Raw genomic sequence first — 25484 nt, forward strand, 5'->3', positions numbered from 1 at the left:
GGGGAAGGAGCTGAGGGAAGCCTGGGGGACAGGGAAAGCGGGGGTGGAGTCCTCCTGGGTGGAACTGAGAGGGATCTGGGGGTTGGTGGCATAGGGAGATAACATCTGCCCTCATAGGATGGGGGCTTGCCTCTGCTCGGGACCATCTTACCTGCGTAGTTGGGGAATACTGGGGGCAAGGACTAGCTGGAGGAGGGCTGGTCTGGGGGGCTCTGGAGCCCCAAACTGGTGCTGGAGAAGCTTCTCCCATTCCCCACACTGCCTGATGTGCTGCGCTGGCCCAGGGTAGCTGGGAGAGACAATGTCAAGTCAGTTCGTGTGTAAGCTAGATACTTCTTGCCCTGAACCCCCCTAGGCTGAGGCAGGTTCTCTGGGGCAAGGGACAGGAGCTGGTTGTGCCAGCATTGCCCTGAGGCTGCTAGGCTGTCAGTCTGTCCAGTTGCCCAGTGAAATTTGGGATTCCTATCTGCCTGTTAAATTGTTGCTTTCTAGCTGTAGTTGTTCCCCCATCCATTTCAGGTTCTGGTCTTTTGTCTTTAATGCTGACAATGGTGCTTGGTCTGATTTTAACATGCCCACCTTTGCCACGCTGGATAAGCTTTCACACCTCTCCTCTTCCAAACATCTACAAAGTAAATAGTGGGATGTCTTAAGTATATTTAGTTCCATGATTAAAATGTGTAATATAATAATGCTTAGCTCTTAATTTCCTTTTTCATTAGATCTCAAAGCACTTCACAGTCCTTAATGTATTTCTCCTACCAATACCCCTGTGAGGTAGGGAAGTAAAAGCCATAGGTTTCTCCAAGCTTCACATTTAGATTAGACCTTTTGATCTCTGTCATCCAGTGTTGTGTTGTCTTTCTGGTTTTTTGTTTGTTTGTTTTTATTCTAGGACAGTTGTGGGGTAGGACCTTCTTTTCTTAGCACTCTGTGAACTCCAGCATAGTCAGAATTCAATTGAGTGCTCTCACAAACTTCTCTGGGGTTCTGTCACCAAATACAGTAAGATTCATCTTGAGTTCTCCATAGTGGACTCTGCTCTTCAGCGCTAGTCTGGGGTCAATGTGAGCAAGCTTCCCTTTGACCAGGTGTTGATTTCACATATGCAGTGTGACACCTGGTAGTGTCCAGTCAATAAAGTTTGCTGAGGAGATGCAAGGCTGGGTGGTGTTGGTATGTTGTTGGCAATTGAGCCTATGTTACTTGCAACTTATCCATGAGTTCTCATATTGAAGGGGAAAGAGGCAGGAGCAGCACTGATTTCTGCAGATCTGTGCATGTGAATGCTCTTGGGGTTGGGGAGCAGCTATGCTCTCAGGCCAGTTCAGGAGAAATTATTGCATCAATGACCATGCTGCACCATCCACTCAGGATAGGTCTTGTAAGGTCAGCAGCATCTTGTAATTGACTACCTTGAACACTGCAAAGAGACTGAATAGTATCAGTGTTGAGGTTTGTTCTCTTTCAGTTGCCATAAAAAGGTTGTTGACTAGCTTTTAGGGCTTGTCTCTGTGTCACATCATGGATTGAAACCTGATTGTGGAGAGTCCATGTCAGAATGGCTCAATGGGGAAGTGTGGAGACAGGATTGACTTCTTAAGACCTCGTGGACTGTTGCATTCTCCAGGGGCCTGGTAGGTTGCCTTCTCTAAAGGAGTTGCAATTTCCATTGTATGGCTCCATTGTTGTTCACTGACTTTCCCTACTTAGAAGAGGCAAGGATCTCCTTCAGAAATAGTGTCCAGATGTGTTTCAGAGCAACCTAAGGCATGTATATGTATAGTGGTACTGAGTTCATTCAGAATTGTCAGGATGGATATTGCTCTATATTCTGGTCTGATCCTCTTATCTTGTCCTCCAAAATCTCAGATTTAAAAAAATCCAACCCCCTGAGCGATGTAGTTAAGACTTTGTCTACACTAGCACTTTTGTCGGCAAAACTTTTGTTGGTCGGGGGTGTGAAAAAAAACACTCCCAATCAAGTGTCAAGGGGCCAGCAAAGCGCATGGGTGTATTGAAGCCTGGCCAAAGGAGAATCCACTTTAAGGAGTCCAGGGGAGCTCAGAGAGCAGCACAATCATATTTTAGTATTTGCTCACTTTATACTGAGTGGTGTCTTATTTTGGCATCTCGGATGGGCAGAGCTTGGAAGAAGACTGCCACACTTTAACTTATGTTGCTCAGGGGTGTGGAATTTTCACTCCCCTGAGAGACCTAGCTAAGCCAATGTAACTTTTCAGTGTAGCCCACCACTTTTCTCAAATAAAATCTGAGATTCTGGAGGACAATTTAATATTAGGGGGGACATAACAGTTTTCAAGTATATAAAAGGTTGTTACAAGGAGGAGGGTGAAAAATTTTCCCCCTTAACCTCTCAGGATAGGACAGGAAGCAGTGGTCTTAAATTGCAGCAAGGGAGGTTTAGGTTGGATGGTAGGAAAAACTTCCTAACTGTCAGGGTAGTTAAGCACTGGAACAAATGGTCAAGGGAGGTTGTGGAATCTCCGTCATGGGAGGCTTTTAAGATCAGGTTAGACAAACTCCTGTCAGGAATGGTCTATTATTACTTAGTCCTGCCTGTAGGGGATTGGACTAGATGATCTGTTGAGGTCCCTTCCAGTCCTACACTTCTATGATTCTATGCTTGTAATGAGCATTTTATTGAAAACAAACATTGGGACCTCTTGTGTTGTAGACCACATGCTAGAAGACTTATCTGCTAGAATAGACAGTTGAGCCCGCAGTGGTGTGTAGTCTAGCAATCTGAACAGAGAGTTGGAAATCCTGGGGTTCTGTCACTGACTTAGCCCTCTGTGGCTCAGTCTTCTCATCTGCAAAAAAGGGTTATCTACCACTTGGGCTGTTCAGAGACTTAATGTTTGTGGTCTTCAGAAAAGTGATACAAGTGCAAAGTATTGTGACTGACGATAATCTACTACTTGTTAGTATAACTGTGTAGTCAGGCAACCTCCCTTCCTTAAGCTTTAACTATGAATCAAGTGGACTCTTTTTTTCCCCTCTCAAATCTTTCATGTAAACATCCTACAGAGAGAGGCACTTATGACCTAATGCTGTTAGCCTCTTGTAGGGAAATGGAGATTACATATTTTTGTTCAAAATGTAGCTTTTCCAGAATTAACATAATTCTAACAATTTCTAGCCCCTCCTAGGAAGTCTTATGTTACACTTCTTCAGCAGTGTATGAACTCTTAAAATCTGGGCCATCATACACACCATGTTTAACACCAGGTTAATTAGCTTAGCTTTTGAAAACAAGAATCAAACATTTTGTATCCTACACTATATTTTTAAGCATTTCTAGGGCCTACTCCTTAAAAGTGTTGAGAATCTTCAATTCCCATTGAAGTCAGTGGGAGTTGAGGGTGCTCATCTCTTTCCAGGAGGCTTTCAGCACATTACACAAGTGGACTCTTAATGATTTAGCGTTGATACTATATGTAACAAAGGTCTTGGAAGATAGTATAACATCCTCCTCTTCTTTTTCAGTCTGGTGTCACTGCATCATACTCATTTTTTGAACAAAGAAAGAACTTGGAAACTCATTCTTTGTTCTTTAATTTATGCAGACATAAATATTATGTTTGTATTTGAAAGGATTTTTCTTATAATTGGTTTTGTATGCCTGTTGTCTCCTCTTGTCTTTGTGGACTCATACTGAATCTCATTTGTCAGACTGTGTTGCTGTTGACTAATTGGTCAAGCTTACGAAAGTACAGAAACACACATGCTTGTTTGTAGAACTACCTGTCACGGCTCAGTTTCGCCTTCCTCTGCAACATAGGACACGGTCACTTGCAGGTTTAGACTAGTGTAAATGGCAGATTTTCTGTAGCTTGAAGTCTTTAAACCATGATTTGAGGACTTCAGTAACTCAGACAGAGGTTATAAGTCTATTACAGGAGTGGGCAGGTGAGGTTCTGTGCCTTGCAATGTGCAGGAGGTCAGACTAGATGATCACGATGGTCCCTTCTGATCTTAAAGTCTGAGTACAATTGCACCTATGTTCCCCCTCTTGTGGTCCCTTGAGGGCTCCCAGCTTCTCAGCCATCACCTCTCTTGGGCAGAGACATCTCTCTCTCGCTCTCTCCTGACTAAGGTATTTCCAGGCTGCACAGTTCCCTGCCTAGATTGTAATTTCCCCAGCAAGCCAGACTGCTTAAACAATCCAGCATCTATGCCTTGCTTTCTATCTGAAGGCTATGATCAGCTTTAGCTGCCAGCATCACAAGTTACCACACAGCTCTTTGTAAGCAAGCACGTTTATTCTTAAGATGAAAGCATTGCAGTGAAAACCTATTAAAAACAATAAAAGAACCTACACCGATGTTCATAAGTTTACCAGAGATTATCCCCCAACTCCATCAAGGGCTCTGTTAGGAGTCAGTCCTTCAGGCCTGTGATGGTGTATACAAACCCCACACTGGGACAGAAGGGGTTAAAGAACAATACTGGGCCCCACTAGCCTTGCCCCTCCAACTGTGCAGAGCACACTCCAGCTGCAGACAGGGTTGAAAAGGGAGCAGCAAGCTACCTCAGAAAGCTCTGGAGGCAGGGGAGGAGTACAGACCTACCCTGAAGGTCCCTGCCAAAAAGGGTCTGGAGATGCCTCCTTGAAGTACCAGGACTGTATGCTGAGCCTGGCTGGGGCTGACTGTTTGTTTGGTTTCCTCTTCATTTTTCTTTTTCCTATTTGCGACCAGAAGCGGAGAGAAGCAGCGGTAGGAAGTGACTCAGGGAGGGTAACTTAGAGGGTGTTCCCGGAGGTCGAATGCTGCCGACCCTCCTAAGGCCCTGGTTTGGAGTTCAGTGGAGTGGGTGGGCCTGGGCTCCCCTACCACTGCTCCACAACTGACTGGACGCTAACCACTAGGCCTCCCAGCCCACCGACAATCCTATTACAAGTTCCTGCAAAGGGCTTTTTCTGTGATCACAAGTTCATAACAGCCCTAGCTCAGAACCAGCACAATCATGAATAGTTAAGTCTTCCCTTTATACAGCTGATTGTTCATACACTTGGAATCTGTAAATCCATGTTGTAAGATTAGCAGGTACCCCATCCCAAGAGAACTTGTTTAGTATTGCTGTCCATCACCACTGTCCTCTGCTCCTTCTCCTCTTCTGTGTCCCTTGCTCCAATGACAGACTTACAGCTAGATGATGGGTTTGTGACATCAGAGGCACTTCTTCCTCACAGGACAGCTGATGGTGTCATATGAACACATTGGTTATTGGGTGGGGAGACTGCGACATAAGAGGATTGCAACTGTTTTTTGAGGCCTGTTAATCTGAACAGCTTTCCAACTTCTCTCCAACAACTCTTATTATACACTTACGGGTTATGGACTTTCTAATGACTACCACAGCAGAAGACCACTTTCCCAGAATATTATTAATTCAGACTCATGTGACATGCAGACTCTACAGTATAGATACCATAGTAGAGATGTGATGGATTCTTCTCCCCCAGACTCCTCTGATCTTGGGTCCATTGGACACAGTGGACTGAACTGGAATAACACAGGAGAGATGGAGCCGTGGCTGTCAAAGGGAGCCACAGCAGGTACAAATGATGAAAGGAGTCTCTGATTCCTGTAGGTGCAGGAGACGGCTAAGCCATCTTTAGGATACATGCCATGTATGTGTATCCTAATCCAGATGTCACAGCATGCATGTACATGCTTGGGTAACTGTCTGTGTGGCTAAGCTTTTTTTAAAAAAGTATACTTGAGGGGCTTTCCTTTTTTGTAAAGAATCAGTATGCTCCTTGGCTGAACAAGCTCAGAGAATGAGGTTGGCTGTTACCCAGTTCATGGGAGCATCCTCAGATTAATTAAATGTAAAACAAGCCTGTTAACGAACACTAGTGTTGCACAGTTCAGAACTCATTTCAGGAAGTGCTAATGTTAAGGTTGAACATGAAACTGTAGCCCTCTGTTGTGCATGTACATTGTAACAATCTTCAGTTGCATGATCTCATGTTCTATCTTTATACTATCATACATGTGTATCTAAGTTTGTAGAAAAGATGCCACAGATCAAATCGGGTTCCCCTTGCTGGCAGCCCTCCAGATTGCTGTGAAGGTATCCACCATTGAATACCCATGTGTTTTTAGCATCTGGAGTCTGAACAGAGCCCAGGCATTGTCCCTGTCTTGGGTCTCGGGGCACATGCTTGGGATGCAGATCCCTTGTCTAGTGCCCCCATTTGGAGAGCTTAGACCATGTGGTTCCTCCGTCCAGTCCCTGGAACCAGAGCTGATGCCTCAGACTTCTGGGAGAGGCTGTGTTTAAGCTACAGGAGAACACCACCCAAAGGTGTGAGCCTTCTGTCTCTCCTCTTCAGGGGGGCTGGTGGTAGGTGTAACACTTAACACGCACAAAATTCTGTATAAAAGTGTCTAACACCATTGCTCTTTAATTAACAAATAAAGCATAAGAGAGTACAGATCATTTAGAAAACCTCAAACATACTAAATGCAGTTCCCCTGGCTAGCTCACCCTTTTCTTGGGAGTCCTTGGAGGTCCTCTTTATTCAGAGGAGCAGGCTTCCGCTTTGGGCCCTACATGCAGCTCGTCTCTTCAGCCATTTTCACCAGCTAAAGCTGAAGGAACGTCCTGTCCTTTTTTAACCTTCCAGGCCCTTTGTTAGGTGACCACCTGGTCAGTCCCAATAGATGATCTCATTGCTAGGTGTGGTGGGGTGTACAACCCCCCCCCCCCCACTGGGCAACACAGAGTTAACAAGCTAATGGGAGCTCAGGGCATGGGCATCAGGTATAATAGGCCAGGGGAGGCTAAGCCTCTCCTAAGCCACGCCCTGGCCCTGCCCCCTCTGCTCTCTCCCCAAAGCTGGTGCCAGCTCAGCTCCAGCCAGATACCAGCAGGTGGTTGGGGCCAGCGAGCAGACCAGGGCTGTTCGGCCGGGGCTCCTCCAGCCGTGGGCTCGGGGCTCTGGCAGGCTTTGGGGGGATCGGGCTTGGACGGAAGGGATGGGGCCGCATGGCTAGCCTCCCCGAGGCAGGGGCTCATGCACCGTCCATGGCTAAGGGTACCCTGCCCTGCCAGCACACCTGTGAGAGATGTCAAAATTAGAAGGAAGAGCTTAAAAGTGAGACACCCAGCCCAGTCAGTGGCACACTTGTGAGAAGAGTAGGTCTCCAGTCTTCAGCTCCTGGAGCAAGGGCTAACTAAAGATAAAAACTGCTCAGCTGATCACTGCCTGGTGACCCCTCCCAGGAGGGAGGAAGGAAGGACCTGTTGTGGATCCACTTGTGATGCCTTTACACTAGCCAGTGAACCTAGTTAGGCCCCCAGCTTTACAGAAGAGAACTTTACCACATCTGAGGGGCAATTGGTTTGTGTTTATTGACATCCCCTGGAAGAGATGGACTATCTGGGGCTCAGCCCTCCACCTGAGCCTCTTGAGACTGGGCAGGTGTACGGGAACAGCCACATACCCCCAGAGCAGAATGCTGGTGCTCAGCCCTGGGGGTGCCCTGGCAAAGGGACCTTGTACTGTAGAATATGGTCCACTTGCTACTGATTTAAAAGTCATTGGCATATTCTTAAGAGGACAGATGTAAATAAATTGAAAACTAAATTCTTTCCAAAAAAGTTCTGACATAAAATTGTTTTCTTTTGGTTACTATATTAAATAGTAGTTGTGTAAAGACTGATGTGTTAATGAAAGATGATTGGTACACGGCTTATGAAAAGTGTTAATATTGTAAGTTAATGGCAGTTTTCTGTGTATGCTAACACTTAATACTGTTTGCTGCTTCTTATACAGCAGATGTAGCGTGACTTACGTTTTTCTGTGTACTCATCATTTTAAATTACCTTCAGTGAATCTGGCATAGATGGGTAGTACAAGATGCTATACGAGTGTATTTAAAGAAAATGTAGGAAATATTGACTCTGAGAACTAATATGTGATCGTGCAGTTTGTATCATGATACATGCACAAAGTGGAACTGAGGTAAGGTTTGTCTGGACAATCTTAATATTAACTCTTTTAAGATATAAATTTGTTATGCACTGTTAAGGTTGCAGGGTAAAAGTGTGTGTGAATGTATAGTTACATTATAAAGATAAGGTTGAACTGAGTTTTTTGCATTTAATATCTGTGATTCAACTTCTTTGTGTGAAAAATACAGTATAACCATCCCAAGCTCGTAGCACTTACCCTTGGAGTAATGAGTGAATTTCCATTCAGGAGCTCCACATGGCCCCCCTGGCTCCCAAAAAATCTGCCACAAGTTGGCTTCCTGCTACTACCCTGATCCCAGGGCGGCTCTATGTTTTTTTTGCCGCCCCAAGCACGGCAGTCAGGCGGCCTTCGGCAGTCCGTGGTCACGCGGATTCGGCTGTGTTTCTGCGGGTGATCTGCCAGTCCTGCGGCTTCGGCGGACCCACCGCCGATTTGCTGCGGGACCGGCGGACCTCCCTCAGGCATGCTGCCGAAGGCCTCCTGACTGCTGCTGCCCTCACAGCGACCGGCAGGTGCCCCCCCCCCCGCGGCTTGCCACTCCAGGCACGTGCTTGCTGCGCTGGTGCCTGGAGCCGCCCCTGCCTGCTCCCAAAGTTTCACACCATGATTCCAACTCCACCTCTCAGCTTTGAATTCCCATAGACTTTCTGAAGACCAGAGGACTTGCGGTGGACATTAGTGCATTAAATGGTGTCCCTAGCCTCTGTTTGCCAGAAGCTGGGAATGAGTGACAGGGGATGGATCACTTGATGATTACCTGATCTGTTCATTCCCTCTGGCGCATCTGGCACTGGCTACTGTCGGAAGACAGGATACTGGGCTAGATGGACCTTTGGTCTGATCCAGAAGGGCCATTCTTATATTCTTATTAGTGCAGCACACACCATCAAATATGGATCTTGTAAGGTCCAGAGCAGCTCCTGTGACCCCTTTAAAAATCTGAAAGGAGGCCAATCTGGTGTGGGAGCTAAGAAGTAGGCAGCAGATAATCAGGAAAACTGGCTGTGACTCATAGACATGGGAAGGTATCAAGGTCTGTGTGGCCTTGGAAAGTCATGCAGGAGCTCTGAAAGCACCCCCCAGAAGCAGAGGGAGTCAGGCCACTTGATGCATTGTGCAATTGATTGTACACATATTGGCACATGGTAATGAGCTCAAAGTTGGGTTCCATGATTCTGCATCACTTACCTCTCCTCCTCTATCCTCACTTAGATCAAAGCAGTTCTGTTATCTGGGGGAAGATGCCCCCATATTCTTTGTTCTGTGTCTGTACAGAGCATAGTACTCTGTGCCCTAGTCCGACTGGTGCTCCTGGTTCTACTGCAACACAAATAATAAATATGCCTCCGGTGGGTGTGATAATTATGCCACTTTCCTCTGGGTGCAGTGGGGTGTGGAATTGGAGGTGAAAGTTCTGATGTTTGCATGGGAAGATCCTGCTGCTACATGGGTGAGCCAGGTAGCATGCAGAAGCTTATACCACCATGGATTATAAACTCATTGGGGCAGGGACAATCTGTCACTGTATGTTTGTACAACATCTAGCACAATAGGGTCCTGACCTTGGCTGGGTCTTTTAAGTGCTACCATACTACAAATAATAAACTGAAACATGTTTTTCTTCTGCAGACGGGCCTGGGCAGTTTCAGATACTCCTAAGTAAAGTTGAATGACTGTCACAGCAATCAAGTATCAGGGGGTAGCTGTGTTAGTTTGTATCTACAAAAACAACAAGGAGTCTGGTGGCACCTTAAAGACTAACAGATTTATTTGGGCATAAGCTTTCGTGGGTAAAAACCTCACTTCTTCAGATGCATAGAGTGAAAGTTACAGATGCAGGCATTATATACTGACACATGGAGAGCAGGAAGTTACTTCGCAAGTGGAGAGCCAGTGTTGACTGGGCCAATTCAATCAGGGTGGATGTAGTCCACTCCCAATAATAGATGAGGAGGTGTCAATTCCAGGAGAGGAAAAGCTGCTTCTGTAATGAGCCAGCCACTCCCAGTCTCTATTCAAGCCCAGATTAATGGTGTTAAATTTGCAAATGAATTTTAGTTCTGCTGTTTCTCTTTGAAGTCTGTTTCTGAAGTTTTTTTGTTCAATTATAGTGACTTTTAAATCTGTAATAGAATGACCAGGGAGATTGAAGTGTTCACTTACTGGCTTATGTATGTTACCATTCCTGATGTCCGATTTCTGTCCATTTATTCTTTTGCGGAGGGACTGTCTGGTTTGGCCAATGTACATGGCAGAGGGGCATTGCTGGCACATGATGGCATATATAACATTAGTGGATGTGCAGGTGAATGAGCCCTTGGTGGTGTGGCTGATGTGGTTGGGTCCTCTGATGGTGTCACCAGAGTAGATATGGGGACAGAGTAGGCAACGAGGTTTGCTACAGGGATTGGTTCCTGGGTTGGTGTTTCTGTGGTGTGGTGTGAAGCTGAGGTGAAGGGACTGTGAGGGAGGGGAAGGCTTGGAGCAAATAGCCTGTCAGCACAGAGCAGTAGAAAGTTCTTTACTGCCCCAATTGTCCCTGCTATGGCAGCTTCTGCTCCTTCCAGATAGAGCCTCTGGCTGGTTGGTTCCTCTCTGCAGTTTTTTGCCCAACTAAGAACCACATGGGGCCTAGTGCCTCCAGAGTATGACAGTCTCCCCTGTACAGTTGTGGGTCAGAGGAAGAGTGATCCTGTCTAGACTCCATTTTGCCCTCCTCTCCTCCGTCCACCCCAGTGCAACAGTCCCCGGTTTGGTTGCTTCTGTAGCTGCTCCTATTGACTGGAGTCTCATGAATAAATGACTTTCTTCAGAATTTTCCATGGAAAACGATATAAAATTAAAATACTGTTGAGCCACGCCTTCCCCATTTTTAACTAACACATGACTCTATTTTTCCTGTGACAGAACAGTGACACTTCCCATTTTTTTTTTTTTTTTTGCCTGGGCAAACAAACACCTTTGTTCATAACTGGTATTTTAACTTTTGCAACACATGGACCATGTATGAAAAGGCCACGTGTGAGACAAATTTCAGGTGCAAATATGGCTCAGTCATTGTCTGTCCAACAATTTTTATGACTTTTGGTCCATCTAGCCCAGTATCTTGTCTTCCAGCTGTGGCCAATGCCAAGTGTTTCAGAGAGAATGAGCAGAACAGTCAATCATCAAGTGATCCATCCCCTGTCACCCACTCCCAGTTTCTGGGAAACAGAGGCTAGTGACACTCAGAGCTTGGTTTTCATAGATTCATAGATTCTAGGACTGGAAGGGACCTCGAGAGGTCATCGAGTCCAGTCCCCTGCCCGCATGGCCGGACCAAATACTGTCTAGACCATCCCTGATAGACACTTATCTAACCTACTCTTAAATATCTCCAGAGATGGAGATTCCACAACCTCTCTAGGCAATCTATTCCAGTGTTTAACCACCCTGACAGTTAGGAACTTTTTCCTAATGTCCAATCTAGACCTCTCTTGCTGCAGTTTAAACCCATTGCTTCTTGTTCTATCCTTAGAGGCTAAGGTGAACAAGTTTTCTCCCTCCTCCTTATGACACCCTTTTAAATACCTAAAAACTGCTATCATGTCCCCTCTCAGTCTTCTCTTTTCCAAACTAAACAAACTCAGTTCTTTCAGCCTTCTTTCATAGGTCATGTTCTCAAGACCTTTAATCATTCTTGTTGCTCTTCTCTGGACCCTTTCCAATTTCTCCACATCTTTTTTGAAATGCGGTGCCCAGAACTGGACACAATACTCCAGCTGAGGCCTAACCAGAGCAGAGTAGAGCGGAAGAATGACTTCTCGTGTCTTGCTCACAACACACCTGTTAATACATCCCAGAATCATGTTTGCTTTTTTTGCAACAGCATCACACTGTTGACTCATATTTAGCTTGTGGTCCACTATAACCCCTAGATCCCTTTCTGCCATACTCCTTCCTAGACAGTCTCTTCCCATTCTGTATATGTGAAACTGATTTTTTCTTCCTAAGTGGAGCACTTTGCATTTGTCTTTGTTAAACTTCATCCTGTTTAACTCAGACCATTTCTCCAATTTGTCCAGATCATTTTGAATTATGACCCTATCCTCCAAAGCAGTTGCAATCCCTCCCAGTTTGGTATCATCCGCAAACTTAATAAGCGTACTTTCTATGCCAATATCTAAGTCGTTGATGAAGATATTGAACAGAGCCGGTTCCAAAACAGACCCCTGCGGTACCCCACTCGTTATGCCTTTCCAGCAGGATTGGGAACCATTAATAACAACTCTCTGAGTACGGTTATCCAGCCAGTTATGCACCCACCTTATAGTAGCCCCATCTAAATTGTATTTGCCTAGTTTATCGATAAGAATATCATGCGAGACCGTATCAAATGCCTTACTAAAGTCCAGGTATACCACATCCACAGCTTCACCCTTATCCACAAGGCTCGTTATCCTATCAAAGAAAGCTATCAGATTGGTTTGACATGATTTGTTCTTTACAAATCCATGCTGGCTGTTCCCTATCACCTTACCACCTTCCAAGTGTTTGCAGATGATTTCCTTAATTACTTGCTCCATTATCTTCCCTGGCACAGAAGTTAAACTAACTGGTCTGTATTTTCCTGGGTTGTTTTTATTTCCCTTTTTATAGATGGGCACTATATTTGCCCCTTTCCAGTCTTCTGGAATCTCTCCCGTCTCCCATGATTTTCCAAAGATAATAGCTAGAGGCTCAGATACCTCCTCTATTAGCTCCTTGAGTATTCTAGGATGCATTTCGTCAGGCCCTGGTGACTTGCAGGCATCTAACTTTTCTAAGTGATTTTTAACTTGTTCTTTTTTTATTTTATCTTCTAAACCTACCCCCTTCCCATTAGCATTCACTATGTTAGGCATTCCTTCAGACTTCTCGGTGAAGACCAAAACAAAGAAGTCATTAAGCATCTCTGCCATTTCCATTTGGTGTTGCATTCCTGACCATCCTGGCTAATAGCCATTGATGGACCTGTCCTCCATGAGCTTATCTAGTTCTTCTTGGAACCCTGTTATAGTTTTGACCTTCAGAACATCCCCTGGCAATGAGTTTCCACAGGTTGAATGTGCATTGTGTGAAGAAGTACATCCTTTTGTTTGTTTTAAACCTGCTGCCTTTTAATTTCATTGGGTGACCCCTAGTTCTTGTGTTATGTGAAGGAGTAAATAACATTTCCTTATTTAACTTTCTCCACACCTGTCATGATTTTATAGATCTCTATCATATCCCCTCTCAGTCATCTCTTTTTCAAGCTGAACAGTCCCAAACTTTTTAATCTCTCCTCATACAGAAGCTGTTCCATACCCCTAATGTTTGTTGCCCTTCTCTGTACCTTTTCCAATTCTAATGTATCTTTTTTTGAGATGTGGTGACCAGAGCTGCACTCAGTATTCAAGATGTGGGCATACCATGGATTTATATGGAGGCACTCTGATGATAAGTGCGGACTCCGTGGGTGCTCTGGGGCTGGAGCACCCACGGGGAAAATTAGTGGGTGCTCTGCACCCACCGGCAGCCAAGCTCCCCTCACGCCCTGCCCCACCTCCTCCCCCTCCCCTGAGCGCACTGTGTCCCCGCTCCTCCGCCTACCTCCCAGCGCTTCCCGCCCGGCCGCCGCCAAACAGCTGTTTGGCAACATTCGTACACTCCAGGAGGGAGGGGAGGAGCGGGAATGTGGTGTGCTCAGGGGAGGAGGCGGAGAAGAGGCAGGGCTGGGGCAGGGATTTGGGGAAGGAGTTGGAATAGGGGCAGGGAGGGGGCGGAGTTGGGGTGGGGACTTTGGGGAAGGGGTTGGAATGGGGGCGGGGCAGGGCCGGGGTAGGGGTAGGGCCTCATGAAAGGGGTGGACTGGGGGCGAAGGCAGAGGGAGGTCGAGCACCCATGGGAAAGAGAGGAAGTCGGCACCTATGATTATGATATTTTCTGTCTTCTTATCTGTCCCTTTCCTAATGGTTCCTAAACATTCTGTATTTCTAGCTAGGAACAGTAACAGATGAATATGTGTTGCTATGTTGGGAAAATGTAAAAATATTAACTACAGGTGTGTGAACGTGATTGGACAACTGAACAATACTCTGCTCATGTTTTATGATGATGAAGGCCTATCAGCATCTAAATAGTGTTATGCAAAGAGAAGACCATAGGTCTGGTTCACTTAAAATACTTAAGCCTGGTCTACACTACGAGTTTAGGTCGACTTTAGCAGCGTTAAATCGAATTAAGCCTGGACACGTCCACACGACGAAGCCCTTTCTTTCGACTTAAAGGGCCCTTTAAACCGGTTTCTTTACTCCACCTCCGACGAGGGGATTAGCGCTAAAATCGGCCTTTGCGGGTCGGATTTGGGGTAGTGTGGACGGAATTCGATGTTATTGGCCTCCGGGAGCTATCCCACAGTGCTTCATTGTGACCGCTCTGGACAGCGCTCTCAACTCAGATGCACTGACCAGGTAGACAGGAAAAGCCCCGCAAACTTTTGAATTTCATTTCCTGTTTGCCCAGCGTGGAGAGCACAGGTGACCACGCAGAGCTCATCAGCACAGGTAACCATGATGGAGTCCCAGGATCGCAAAAGAGCTCCAGCATGGACCGAACGGGAGGTATGGGATCTGCTCGCCATATGGGGAGATGAATCAGTGCTAGCTGAACTCCTTAGCAGTAAACGAAATGGCAAAATATTAGAAAAAGTCTCAAAGGCCATGAAGGACAGAGGCCATAACAGGGACGCACAGCAGTGCCGTGTGAAAATTAAGGAGCTAAGGCAAGGCTACCACAAAGCCAGAGAGGCAAACGGAAGGTCTGGGGCAGAGCCGCAAACATGCTGCTTCTACGCGGAGCTGCATGCCATTCTAGGGGGTGCAGCCACCACTACCCCAACCCTGTGCTTTGACTCATCAATGGAGAATCACGCAACAGGGAAGCAGGTTCGGGGTATGCGGAAGATAATGATGATGATGATGAAGACAATGAAGATAGCTCACAGCAAGGAAGCGGGGAAACCGGTTTCCCCAACAGCCAGGATATGTTTATCACCCTGGACCTGGAACCAGTAACCCCCGAACTCACCCAAGGCGTGCTCCCAGACCCTGAGGGCACACAAAGGACCTCTGGTGAGTGTACCTTTGTAAATATTACACATGGTTTAAGAGCAAGCGTGTTTAATGATTAATGATTAATTTGCCCTGGCAATCGCGGCCAGTACAGCTACTGGAAAAGTCTGTTAACGTGTATGGGGATGGAGCGGAAATCCTCCAGGGACATCTCCAGAAAGCTCTCCTTCATGTACTCCCAAAGCCTTTGCAAAAGGTTTCTGGGGAGGGCTGCCTTATCCCGTCCGCCATGGTAGGACACTTTACCACGCCAGGCCAGTAGCACGTAGTCTGGAATCATTGCATAACAAAGCATGGCAGCGTATGGTCCCGGTGTTTGCTGGCATGCAGACAACATCCATTCCTTATCTCTCTTTGTTATCCTCAGGAGAGAGATATCATTCATGGTCACCTGGTTGAAATGGGGTGATTTTATTAAGGGGACATTCAGAGGTGCCCGTTCCTGCTCGGCTGAACAGAAATGTTCCCCGCTGTTAGCCACATGGTGGGGGGGAGGGGTGAAGTGATCATCCCAGAGAATTGGGTGTGTGGGGCGGAGGGGGGTTAGTTGGGTTTGTGCTGCATGTTAACCCGGAAACCGCAGCCTCTCCTTTTACATTGCAAACCCATTTTAAATGGCCAACCCAATGGGTGCTTGGTATGGGAAATGAGGGCGCTGCTGTTTGAAACCATTCCCACATGTTATGAAGGTTAAAAAAGCCAAAAGACTCTGGCTTACCATGGCTGCCTGCAAGCCGAAATCTGTTGCCTGGCACTGCGTGAGTGATCTCTCACACCAAACCAGCGGGCCCTCAATATAAGAAGAAAAATGCGACCTTGTAACGAAAGCACATGTGCTGTGTAATGTGAACAGCAAAATTTAACGTGAAAGAGTGTACCCATTGTTCTCTAAAATGTGTCTTTTTTAACCACCTCTTCCTTCTCCTCCACCAGCTGCAAATGTTTCTCCTTCACAGAGGCTAGTGAAGATTAGAAGGAGAAAACGGCGGACTCGGGATGATATGTTCACGGAGCTCCAGATGTCCTCCCACGCTGACAGAGCACAGCAGAATGCGTGGAGGCAGTCAATGTCAGAGTGCAAAAAAGCACAATATGAACGAGAGGAGAGGTGGCGGGCTGAATCGCGGGCTGAAGAGAGCAAGTGGCGGGCTGAAGAGGATAGGTGGCGTCAGCTTGCTGACAGAAGGCAAGAGTCGATGCTCCGGCTGCTGGAGCATCAAACTGATATGCTCCAGCGTATGGTTGAGCTGCAGGAAAGGCAGCAGGAGCAGAGACCGCCGCTACAGCCCCTGTGTAACCAACAGCCCTCCTCCCCAAATTCCATAGCCTCCTCACCCAGACGCCCAAGAACGCGGTGGGGGGGCCTCCGGCCACCCAGCCACTCCACCCCAGATGATTGCCCAAGCATCAGAAGGCTGGCCTTCAATAAGAGTTAAAGTTTTAAAGTTTTAAACTGCAGTGTGTCCTTGTCCTTCCCTCCTCCCCCACCCCACCCAGGCTACCTTGGCAGTTATCCCCCTAATTGTGTGATGAATTAATAAAGAATGCATGAATGTGAAGTAACAATGACTTTATTGCCTCTGCAAGCGGTGCTCGAAGGGGGGAGGGGAGGGTGGTTAGCTTACAGGGAAGTAGAGTGATCTGGGGGGGGGAGGGTGGGAGGGTTCATCAAGGAGAAACAAACAGAAGTTTCACACCATAGCCTGGCCAGTCACAAAACTCGTTTTCAAAGCTTCTCTGATGCGCACCGCGCCCTCCTGTACTCTTCTAACCGCCCTGGTGTCTGGCTGCACGTAATCAGCGGCCAGGCAATTTGCCTCAACCTCCCACTCCGCCATAAATGTCTCCCCCTTACTCTCACAGATATTGTGGAGCGCACAGCAAGCAGCAATAACAATTGGAATATTGGCTTCGCTGAGGTCTATCCGAGTCAGTAAACTGCGCCAGCGTGCTTTTAAACGTCCAAATGCACATTCCACCACCATTCGGCACTTGCTCAGCATATAATTGAACAGGTCCTGACTCCTGTCCAGTCTGCCTGTGTACGGCTTCATAAACCATGGCATTAAGGGGTAGGCTGGGTCCCCAAGGATAATGATAGGCATTTCAACATCCTCAACGGTTATTTTCTGGTCCGGGAAGAAAGTCCCTTCCTCCAGCTTTTGAAACAGACCAGAGTTCCTGAAGACGCAAGCATCATGTACCTTTCCCGGCCATCCCACGCTGATGTTAGTGAAACGTCCCTTGTGATCCACCAGGGCTTGCAGCAACATTGAAAAGTACCCCTTGCGGTTTATGTACTCGGTGGCTTGGTGCTCCGGTGACAAGATAGGGATATGGGTTCCGTCTATCGCCCCACCACAGTTTGGGAATCCCATTGCAGCAAAGCCATCCACTATGACCTGCACGTTTCCCAGTCACTACCCTTGATATCAGCAGGTCTTTGATTGTGTTGGCTACTTGGATCACAGCAGCCCCCACAGTAGATTTGCCCACTCCAAATTGATTCCCGACTGACCGGTAGCTGTCTGGCGTTGCAAGCTTCCACAGTGCTATCGGCACTCGCTTCTCAACTGTGAGGGCTGCTCTCATCTTGGTAGTCTGGCGCTTCAGGGCAGGGGAAAGCAAGTCACAAAGTTCCATGAAAGTGCCATTACGCATGCGAAAGTTACGCAGCTACTGGGACTCGTCCCAGACCTGCAACACTATGCAGTCCCACCAGTCTGTGCTTGTTTCCTGGGCCCAGAATCGGAGTTCCACAGCTAGAACCTGCCCCATTAACAACATGATCTCCAAAGCGCCGGGGCCCACGGTTTGAGAGAATTCTGTGTCCATGTCCTCATCACTTTCATCGCCGTGCTGCCATAGCCGCCGCCTCCTCGCCTGGTTTTTCAGGTCCTGGTTCAGCATAAACTGCACGATAATGCATGAGGTGTTTACAATGTTCATGACTGCTGTCTTGAGTTGAGTGGGCTTCATGCTTGCTGTGGTATGGCGTCTGCACAGTTCACCCAGGAAAAAAGGCACGAAACGGTTGTCTGCTGTTGCTTTAACGGAGGGAGGGGGAGGATGTACCCAGAATCACCCGCGAAAATGTTTTTTGCCCCATCAGGCATTGGGATCTCAACCCAGAATTCCAATGGGTGGGGGAGGCTGCGGGAACTATGGGATAGCTACCCATAGTGCAATGCTCTGGAAGTCGACGCTAGCCTTGGTACATGGACGCACACCGCCGAATTAATGTGCTTAGTGTGGCCGCATGCACTCGACTTTATACAATTGTTTGCCCAACATCGAATTCTGTAACAACATCACCGGCTCATTCACCTGCACGTCCACCAATGTTATATATGCCATCATGTGCCAGCAATGCCCCTCTGCTATGTACATTGGCCAAACTGGACAGTCACTACGCAAGAGGATAAATGGACACAAGTCAGATATCAGGAATGGCAATATACAAAAACCTGTAGGAGAACACTTTAACCTCCCTGGCCACACAAAAGCAGATGTTAAGGTAGCCATCTTACAGCAAAAAAACTTCAGGACCAGACTCCAAAGAGAAACTGCTGAGCTCCAGTTCATTTGCAAATTTGACACCATCAGATCAGGATTAAACAAAGACTGTGAATGGCTATCCAACTACAGAAGCAGTTTCTCCTCCCTTGGTGTTCACACCTCTACTGCTAGCAGAGCACCTCACCCTCCCTGATTGAACTAACCTCGTTATCTCCACACTGATTTATACCTGCCTCTGGAGATTTCCATTACTTGCATCTGAAGAAGTGAGGTTCTTACCCACGAAAGCTTATGCTCCCAATAATTCTGTTAGTCTTAAAGGTGCCACAGGACCCTCTGTTGCTTTTTACAGATTCAGACTAACACGGCTACCCCTCTGATACAGGGCACTATAGGAATCTGCAGAAACATGATTTTGTGAGAACCTGTCTGGAACTACCCCAGCTCCGTCAGTTGCACAGGGTGGGAGGTGGTGATGACCATTTCAAAACAGCCTTCCCCTCTTCAGAAACCCAAAGGCACAGGGGTCTGTGGAAAACTCTCCAGAATTTGACTTTCTGTAGCCTGTGTGTGTAGTGCTCTTACTGTTACACTGCAGCAAAGAGTGCAGCCCTTTCTAGTGTATTCTTGAATAAAACCGTCTTAAGATGGAGTTTAAGGTTGAGAGCAGAGATTTATGAAAATACCAGTGTTTTAGGGTAAAAAAAAATCACAGGTTAGTTGTAATTATTCCAAAAAGCAAGCATCAGGAAATCCAGTTATGGTTTAACTTCAAAACTATCCAGATATCCTAGCCATAATTCGCACTGCTGAGCTGAATTTCTAACACACGTGGTTTAGCCCTTTTAAAATCTGAGGGAGCTCTACAAACCAAGCCATTTTTGCTGCAGATCTGTTTAGGTGTTGAGTATGCAAAACTCCCATCTGTAACATTGTGGAGACCTTTATTCACCCTCACAGAACAGCTGAGGAGATCTTATTTTGTAAACTTAAAAAAAAAAAAAAAAAAAAAAAAATCCCGGCCAGACTTTGAGCATGGAAAATTTCAGCTGCTAAGGGCTGTTAGAGAAAGCTATGGGTGACTGAAAAGAAAGGTGTGTTTTTTGAAAACAGCACTTGTCACCCACCCCTGTCTCTTGCTCCTTGGTGTCCCCATGATAGGATTGGGTTGGGTATGATGAGCTGTGGAAATTCTTGAGGAGAGAGTGTGTGTAGAGGAGGTTGAGGTCCTTAGGAAGTCAGGAAAGGGATAAGCTTGGCTTTGTATGCAACATGTTCACCTGGGTATGAAATTGGAACTGGAGTGCACTGGAGATGTTATCTTTGGACTTCAGTTATTTCCCCACTAACCGTAACTGTAAAATACTAACTACTTTTCCTTTGCATTTATTGGACGGCAATACTCAGATACATATTAAAGCAGTGACTTCAGGCTACACCCTGCCATGGAACATGCCGGGAAAATCCCCAACAATTTGTAACTGACCACACATTTCCTGACAGACTGTATTGTGTGTCGATTTCCCTGCAGCACTGAATAGAGGCGGGGGATGGGGAAGATTCTGTGCTGCATGTATTTCAGCAAGATGCAGAACATGAAGAAATGCAGTGTTAAATATCCTCAGGATGTGAGGAGGGAGTACAGGGTCTTGTGCAAATGCACAAAGGGGCATTTTTCTCCTGATTTAAAACAAAGAAACACATGTTTTGGCTGAGCAACTCTAACTGGCCTTTCCAGTAAGAGCATATATTTTTCACCCATTTAGGTAAAATAGATTTAAAAAACTTAAGAATGCATTTTTATTATTTGCAAAACAGCTAGTTTGATAATCATGTAAATGATATTATCTATGATGGGATTTACTTTTTGCTTCTTTAGACTCTGGGAGATCCTGTGTCTCTTTTAAAAGAAAAAGAGAGAGCAAGAGAATGTTACAAACATGTACTTCTAGTCCCAGACGCAGTCTGCCAAGAGGTAGAGGTGAGTTGAGTGAAAGCCAAATAGCCAAATCCAGTTCACATTAAAGTCAACGAAAAGGCTCCTGTTGAATTCAGTGGGAACTGGTTGGGCAGTGGGGCAGGAAGATTCCTGTGAGGATGTGGAGAAAGGTCTCTAGATAGCTGTCCAAAAATAGTTTTGCTAAACAATTCAAATCAGAAACATTAGAAAACTGTTCATGAGTTCCCTATTGAGGGCCTTTGGTGTCCGACATTTTCCAGTAACGCTCAAATGAGGTTCTTGTGGAGTGATCAGTAAACCAGAGGGGGGGGGTGTGTGTTTATGGGGACAGGGGGTACAGCAAGTAAATGAATTATTTAGGAATTACTCAGAATATGATTAACACATAAGACTTTCTGTTAATTGAGGGACCCCTTTGCTAACTGTTGTTGCCTACCAAAGGGAAGTCAGGTAGAGATGCAGAGTCGCTCCTGGATCTGTTCATAGGCAAGAGAGCCATTCTGAAAGATACGGTTTTCCACTGTGCAGGACTCACTAAAGTTGTTGTAAATTCCTGAAAAGGAAAGTTCATCCAAACAAGTTCTTCCATTTTTAATCTTCTGAATAAGTCCTCTTAGAATCTCCTTAATAGTCGTGCTCTCATCTTTTCTCTGCATGTCCAGCCAAGCATGTAACCAGGGAACAGCCTCTCTATTATTTTCTTTGTCTGTTTTAGTCTGATTTAGGCCCAGCTGTGACTGATAAACTATGCTGGTTCATGGTCCTGGCTGACTTCCATAGTGCAGAGATTTAAAAGCAAAACAATTTCACTTCAGTGTAATCGGTTATTTCAGGATCTCCCATAGGTCCAGAGCCCTTCCTGGATATGCTAGTCAGCTGCCAAACACTGACTTGTCCCAGCAACCACCCACCCCTTTGAGCAACCTCTCATCTACACCAGCCATGCCTGACACATTTTATGCTATTCCGTGTCCTAACCTGCCAGTGCTTGGGGCAGGGTTTATTGACCAAAAGCTTATTGTTATAAGCAATTTATTTGCACACAATGACACACATGGAGCAGAACAAAACTTGACAGTGGAGGAAACTGAAGGAGGGCAGGGGTGTGGAGATCCAGGGGTTTGTGGAAGGCAGACTGAAAAGGAGCAGAATATGACTTAGGAGGTGCAGAGGAATAGGGGTGACAGATGGAAAATGTGAAAGGTGCAGTATTGTAAAGGGAAAGGGAGTGAAAATGTGGGGGCAGGTAAATATAGACTGGAGGCAGGACACTCTCAGGGAGGGGGATGTGAGTAAAGAAGAAGACTGGGTGGGCTGGAGAGGAAGACAGGAAGGGGGACGGAGTAGTGATAAAGGAGAGGTAGAATGGTAGCTCCCCCTTTGCAGGGATTAGCAGGGGCGAAGGAGTGCCCTCCAAGAAGCCAGAGGGGTAACATGTTTTTGCATGTGTGTATCACCTTGAGTTTTGACCCTGAAATGTTCACACACTCACACACTGAGGGGGTGGTCCACTTAAAGTCTGGGGGTAGAATGGGAGGAGGGGGGCTTTAATTAGACAATAATGTATGTTAGTGTGCCTTGTCTACATTAGACTTCAAATATGTTAGCTAACACATGCTAGCATCACACCTTAAATCCTAGTCGAGACAAGGCCAAAATGGCCCCATGGGGCTCCCTGGTTAATGTCCCATCATTTCCACATTCAGTGTGCTCAGTTTTACAAGCTAGGATGGCTATTCTAATTGCAGGTACTGTGAACTCTCCCTGGGGGAGCAAAATACATAACATCCTCCCCAAAATGGATGAAAAGGCCACTTCATCTGGAACCTCAATTTTATGTTAAGACAGCCTCACAAAATTCTACTTCTACATCTCAAGGACAAGTACAGGCTAGTAAAATATCATTAATGGCTTTTTTTTTTTATCACAAGGGTGGACAAGTCAGTTTTGTGCCTGGGCCAGTAAGGACAAGTGTGCAAGGCTTTGTTTAGGGTTCCAGTTCCCATGTATGTAGGAGGACAAGGTAACAATAGCACAGTTAGTGATGATGCTGAGGCCAGAGCAGGATCCTAAATGACTTGGAGTCAGGCTTCCCCCCCCCCCCCACCTTTGCCCACTGACTGCAGGTAACTAATTCTGTGTGACAGACTTGTAGAGCAGTGTAAGAAACAGCACACTGCGGGAAGGAGAGTCTGATGGCATGGGTGCTATATGCCTCAGCAGAAGGGGGAGAGGCTGATTGTGCGAGAAGCTAGCTGGAGCTTGAACAAGGAGTGAAATGGCTTAGAAACCTCTTCATCGGCTTTGTCTCGTTTTGTTCCAGGCTTATCATGACTGTGAGATTCAGTCTCTGAAGGAGTAGGTGCTCTTTGTTGCCATGACGACAGGCGACTGCTGCCACCTACCTGGCTCATTGTGTGACTGTCCAGGAAGTGCTGCTTTGTCTAAGTCAGTGGAGGACTCCGACATCGGGCAACCACAGTATGTCACCCAAGTGACTGCAAAAGATGGCCGGCTGCTCTCAACAGTGATCAAAGCACTGGGAGCACAAAGGTAAAGGAACATTGCTCACTGCTTGCGCTGGGCTGCATCAGCCTTTTGCTCTTCGCTATTACTAGATCCCAGCCCATTTGCCCAGGAGCTTCATGGTAAACTAACACTGGAGATGATATCTGTTTAGCCAGACCTGTCCAGGGAAATAGACCCTAAAATGGAACCAAATACTAATCAAATACATACAATTAATTAGGCTCTCAAATGTCCATTGCATCCTAACCACACTACCTAGCACTGACCAAGCCTAGGCCCTGTGTGCTACAACTGGCATCAGCTGGGGCTGCAGTGAAGGTGAGACATCTACCACCAAAAAAGCCAAGGACTAGGCTTACTGTCATGATTATTTAAGCACCAAAGACATAAGACAAAATACAATCCTTGCTCCAACAAGCTTGTGATGTAAAAAGTGCACATGCCGACTGTGCAATGCCCTTTCTCCCCAGCATACTGGAACAGCAGGGCACTTATATTTGAAGAAATCATGGTGTCCAAATATAACTAGTGTAGGATTCTTGTATATTTGAATATCCCAGCTACTCACAAAAATGGGCAGGCAGAACAGAGAGTCGGTATGATGTGCCTTGGAGTCATAGAGGGCGATGCGTGTCAGTTGAGTCCCTTCATGTGTCTGGATAGAATCTAACCAAGCTAGTAAAATTTAAAGCTGTATCTTTATAGAGCATTTGCCAATTTTTTTTTCCACATCTGACTTCCAGTTTTGTCCTCTGCCGACTAGACTGTGTCTTAGTAGACCTCCAGGATTGTTGATTCAACAAGCAAATGGCAGCGAAATGTGCTGAAACTTTTTTGGTTTAAAAAAAGCTCAGATAAGCTGGGCAGTCTCCCTCTGCAGAGAACACTGGCCTCACATTCAACTCAGCTAGTGAGTTGGTCAGATAACTTCATTTCAAATCCTATTTGAGTGTCAGTTCTTCTATTCCATTTCAAATCTATCCATAAACTACAAATAAAGAATTGATGAAGTGTGGAAAATGGTGACTCTATGAATATGTGGAAGGAAGAGCTAGACACAGACCTTGACAAAGGCAAAACCGAATGCTTTGTCTAACAAACCTGGAGCAGAATGGTGGAAGTGAGACTTGAATTTCTTTTCTTGGGGACTGCAATGGGAGTTCATGTTCCTCTCTGCAAACAGACCATCTGGGTTTTATGGGCCGGGATATAGGAAGTCTGGCCTAATAGTCAGAGAAGGAATAAGCTCTAGTGGGCAGAGCAGGCATCCAGGGTGGGGAAGGAAGTCAAGGGTCAGCATCAGAGTCAACTGCCAGTTACTAGAGCCATGGGTCAAGCCAGAGTCAGAATCAGGAATCGAAGCTGAGGGTCAGAGCCAAAGTCAGATGCCAAATGTCAGAGCCAAGGGTCAAGCTGGAGTTGGAGCCAGGACTGGTCAATGAGGATTGGAGGTGAGGCAGGGGGGAGCCAGGAACAGGAAGAGAGGCAAGAATCAAGCATGGAGCAGGAGCACAGTGGGAACAGGAACGAAGGTTGGGTAAGGCAGGAGCAGAGCAGGAACAGGATTGGGTGCAGGAAGCAGCCACAACAGGAAACCACTTTGTTGCTTGGACAAACTTCCTGTTCCTCCTGCTGGTTTAAATAGCGTAATTGGATCAATCAGTGGAGCCAGGCAGTCCTCCAGTCAGAGCTCCCATGGGTGGTGCCTTGACTGGGGCTATTGCCCTAGTAGCTTCTCAACCCACCTAGTTTCAGTAGCCATTGGGCGGAGGCCAGGATGTGACAGTTGTCTGGGGACTCCCAGGCCTGGGTTCAAGATCTAGGACATCACATCACCCCCCTTCTTATGGCAACAATGGGATGGGCTTTTCAAGATGGTTCTTGTGGAATGTTCTTACAAATTCGGGGGCCTGGACATGTTCAGCAGGCTCCCAGGAACGCCCCTCAGGCCTGTAACCCTCCCAATCAATCAAATGCCACAGCTTATCCTACTTGGTTTTAGAATTGAGGACTTCATGGACGATATACTCTTCATGGTCCTGCACACACATCAGAATGGGGGCTGGCCGGATCCGGTGGGGAAAAGGGTTAGCCACATATGGCTTCAACAGGGATGCATGAAATGCTGGGTGGATTTTGAAGGAACAAGGCAGGTAGAGTTTGAAGGTGACAAGGTTGATCTGTTAGTGGATGGTGGGCCAAGGAATTGGGCAGCCCTGATTGAGTTTATGGGATGGTTTGTTGGTATGGAGGAGCTCTGCTGAGTGCCATACTTTATGGCCTACAGTGAAATCGGGGCCTTTTTGTTGCCATTGGTGCTCATATCGCTTGT

The 25484-nt window shown here is 46.5% G+C and overlaps 1 protein-coding gene across 4 annotated transcripts in view; it reads left to right on the plus strand.

Annotated features, from left to right (window-relative positions):
* Nucleotides 1–25484, plus strand: part of MARCHF2 (membrane associated ring-CH-type finger 2) — a 90254-nt gene that overhangs the window by 714 nt on the left and 64056 nt on the right. For 2 of the 4 annotated variants that reach the window (XM_026659689.2, XM_026659691.2), the window contains exons 2-3: nt 20543–20644; nt 22947–23176. In XM_026659689.2, the coding sequence (XP_026515474.1) occupies nt 23001–23176 (176 nt within the window). In that variant the 5' untranslated portion in view covers nt 20543–20644; nt 22947–23000. The remainder of the gene's footprint in view (nt 1–20542; nt 20645–22946; nt 23177–25484) is intronic. The other 2 variants (XM_026659688.2, XM_026659690.2) reach the window with 1 other exon arrangement.

The sequence above is a fragment of the Terrapene carolina genome, unplaced genomic scaffold (genome assembly GCF_002925995.2).
Source record: "Terrapene carolina triunguis isolate 2854851 unplaced genomic scaffold, T_m_triunguis-2.0 Scaffold662, whole genome shotgun sequence".
Classification (NCBI taxonomy): Eukaryota; Metazoa; Chordata; order Testudines; family Emydidae; genus Terrapene; species Terrapene triunguis.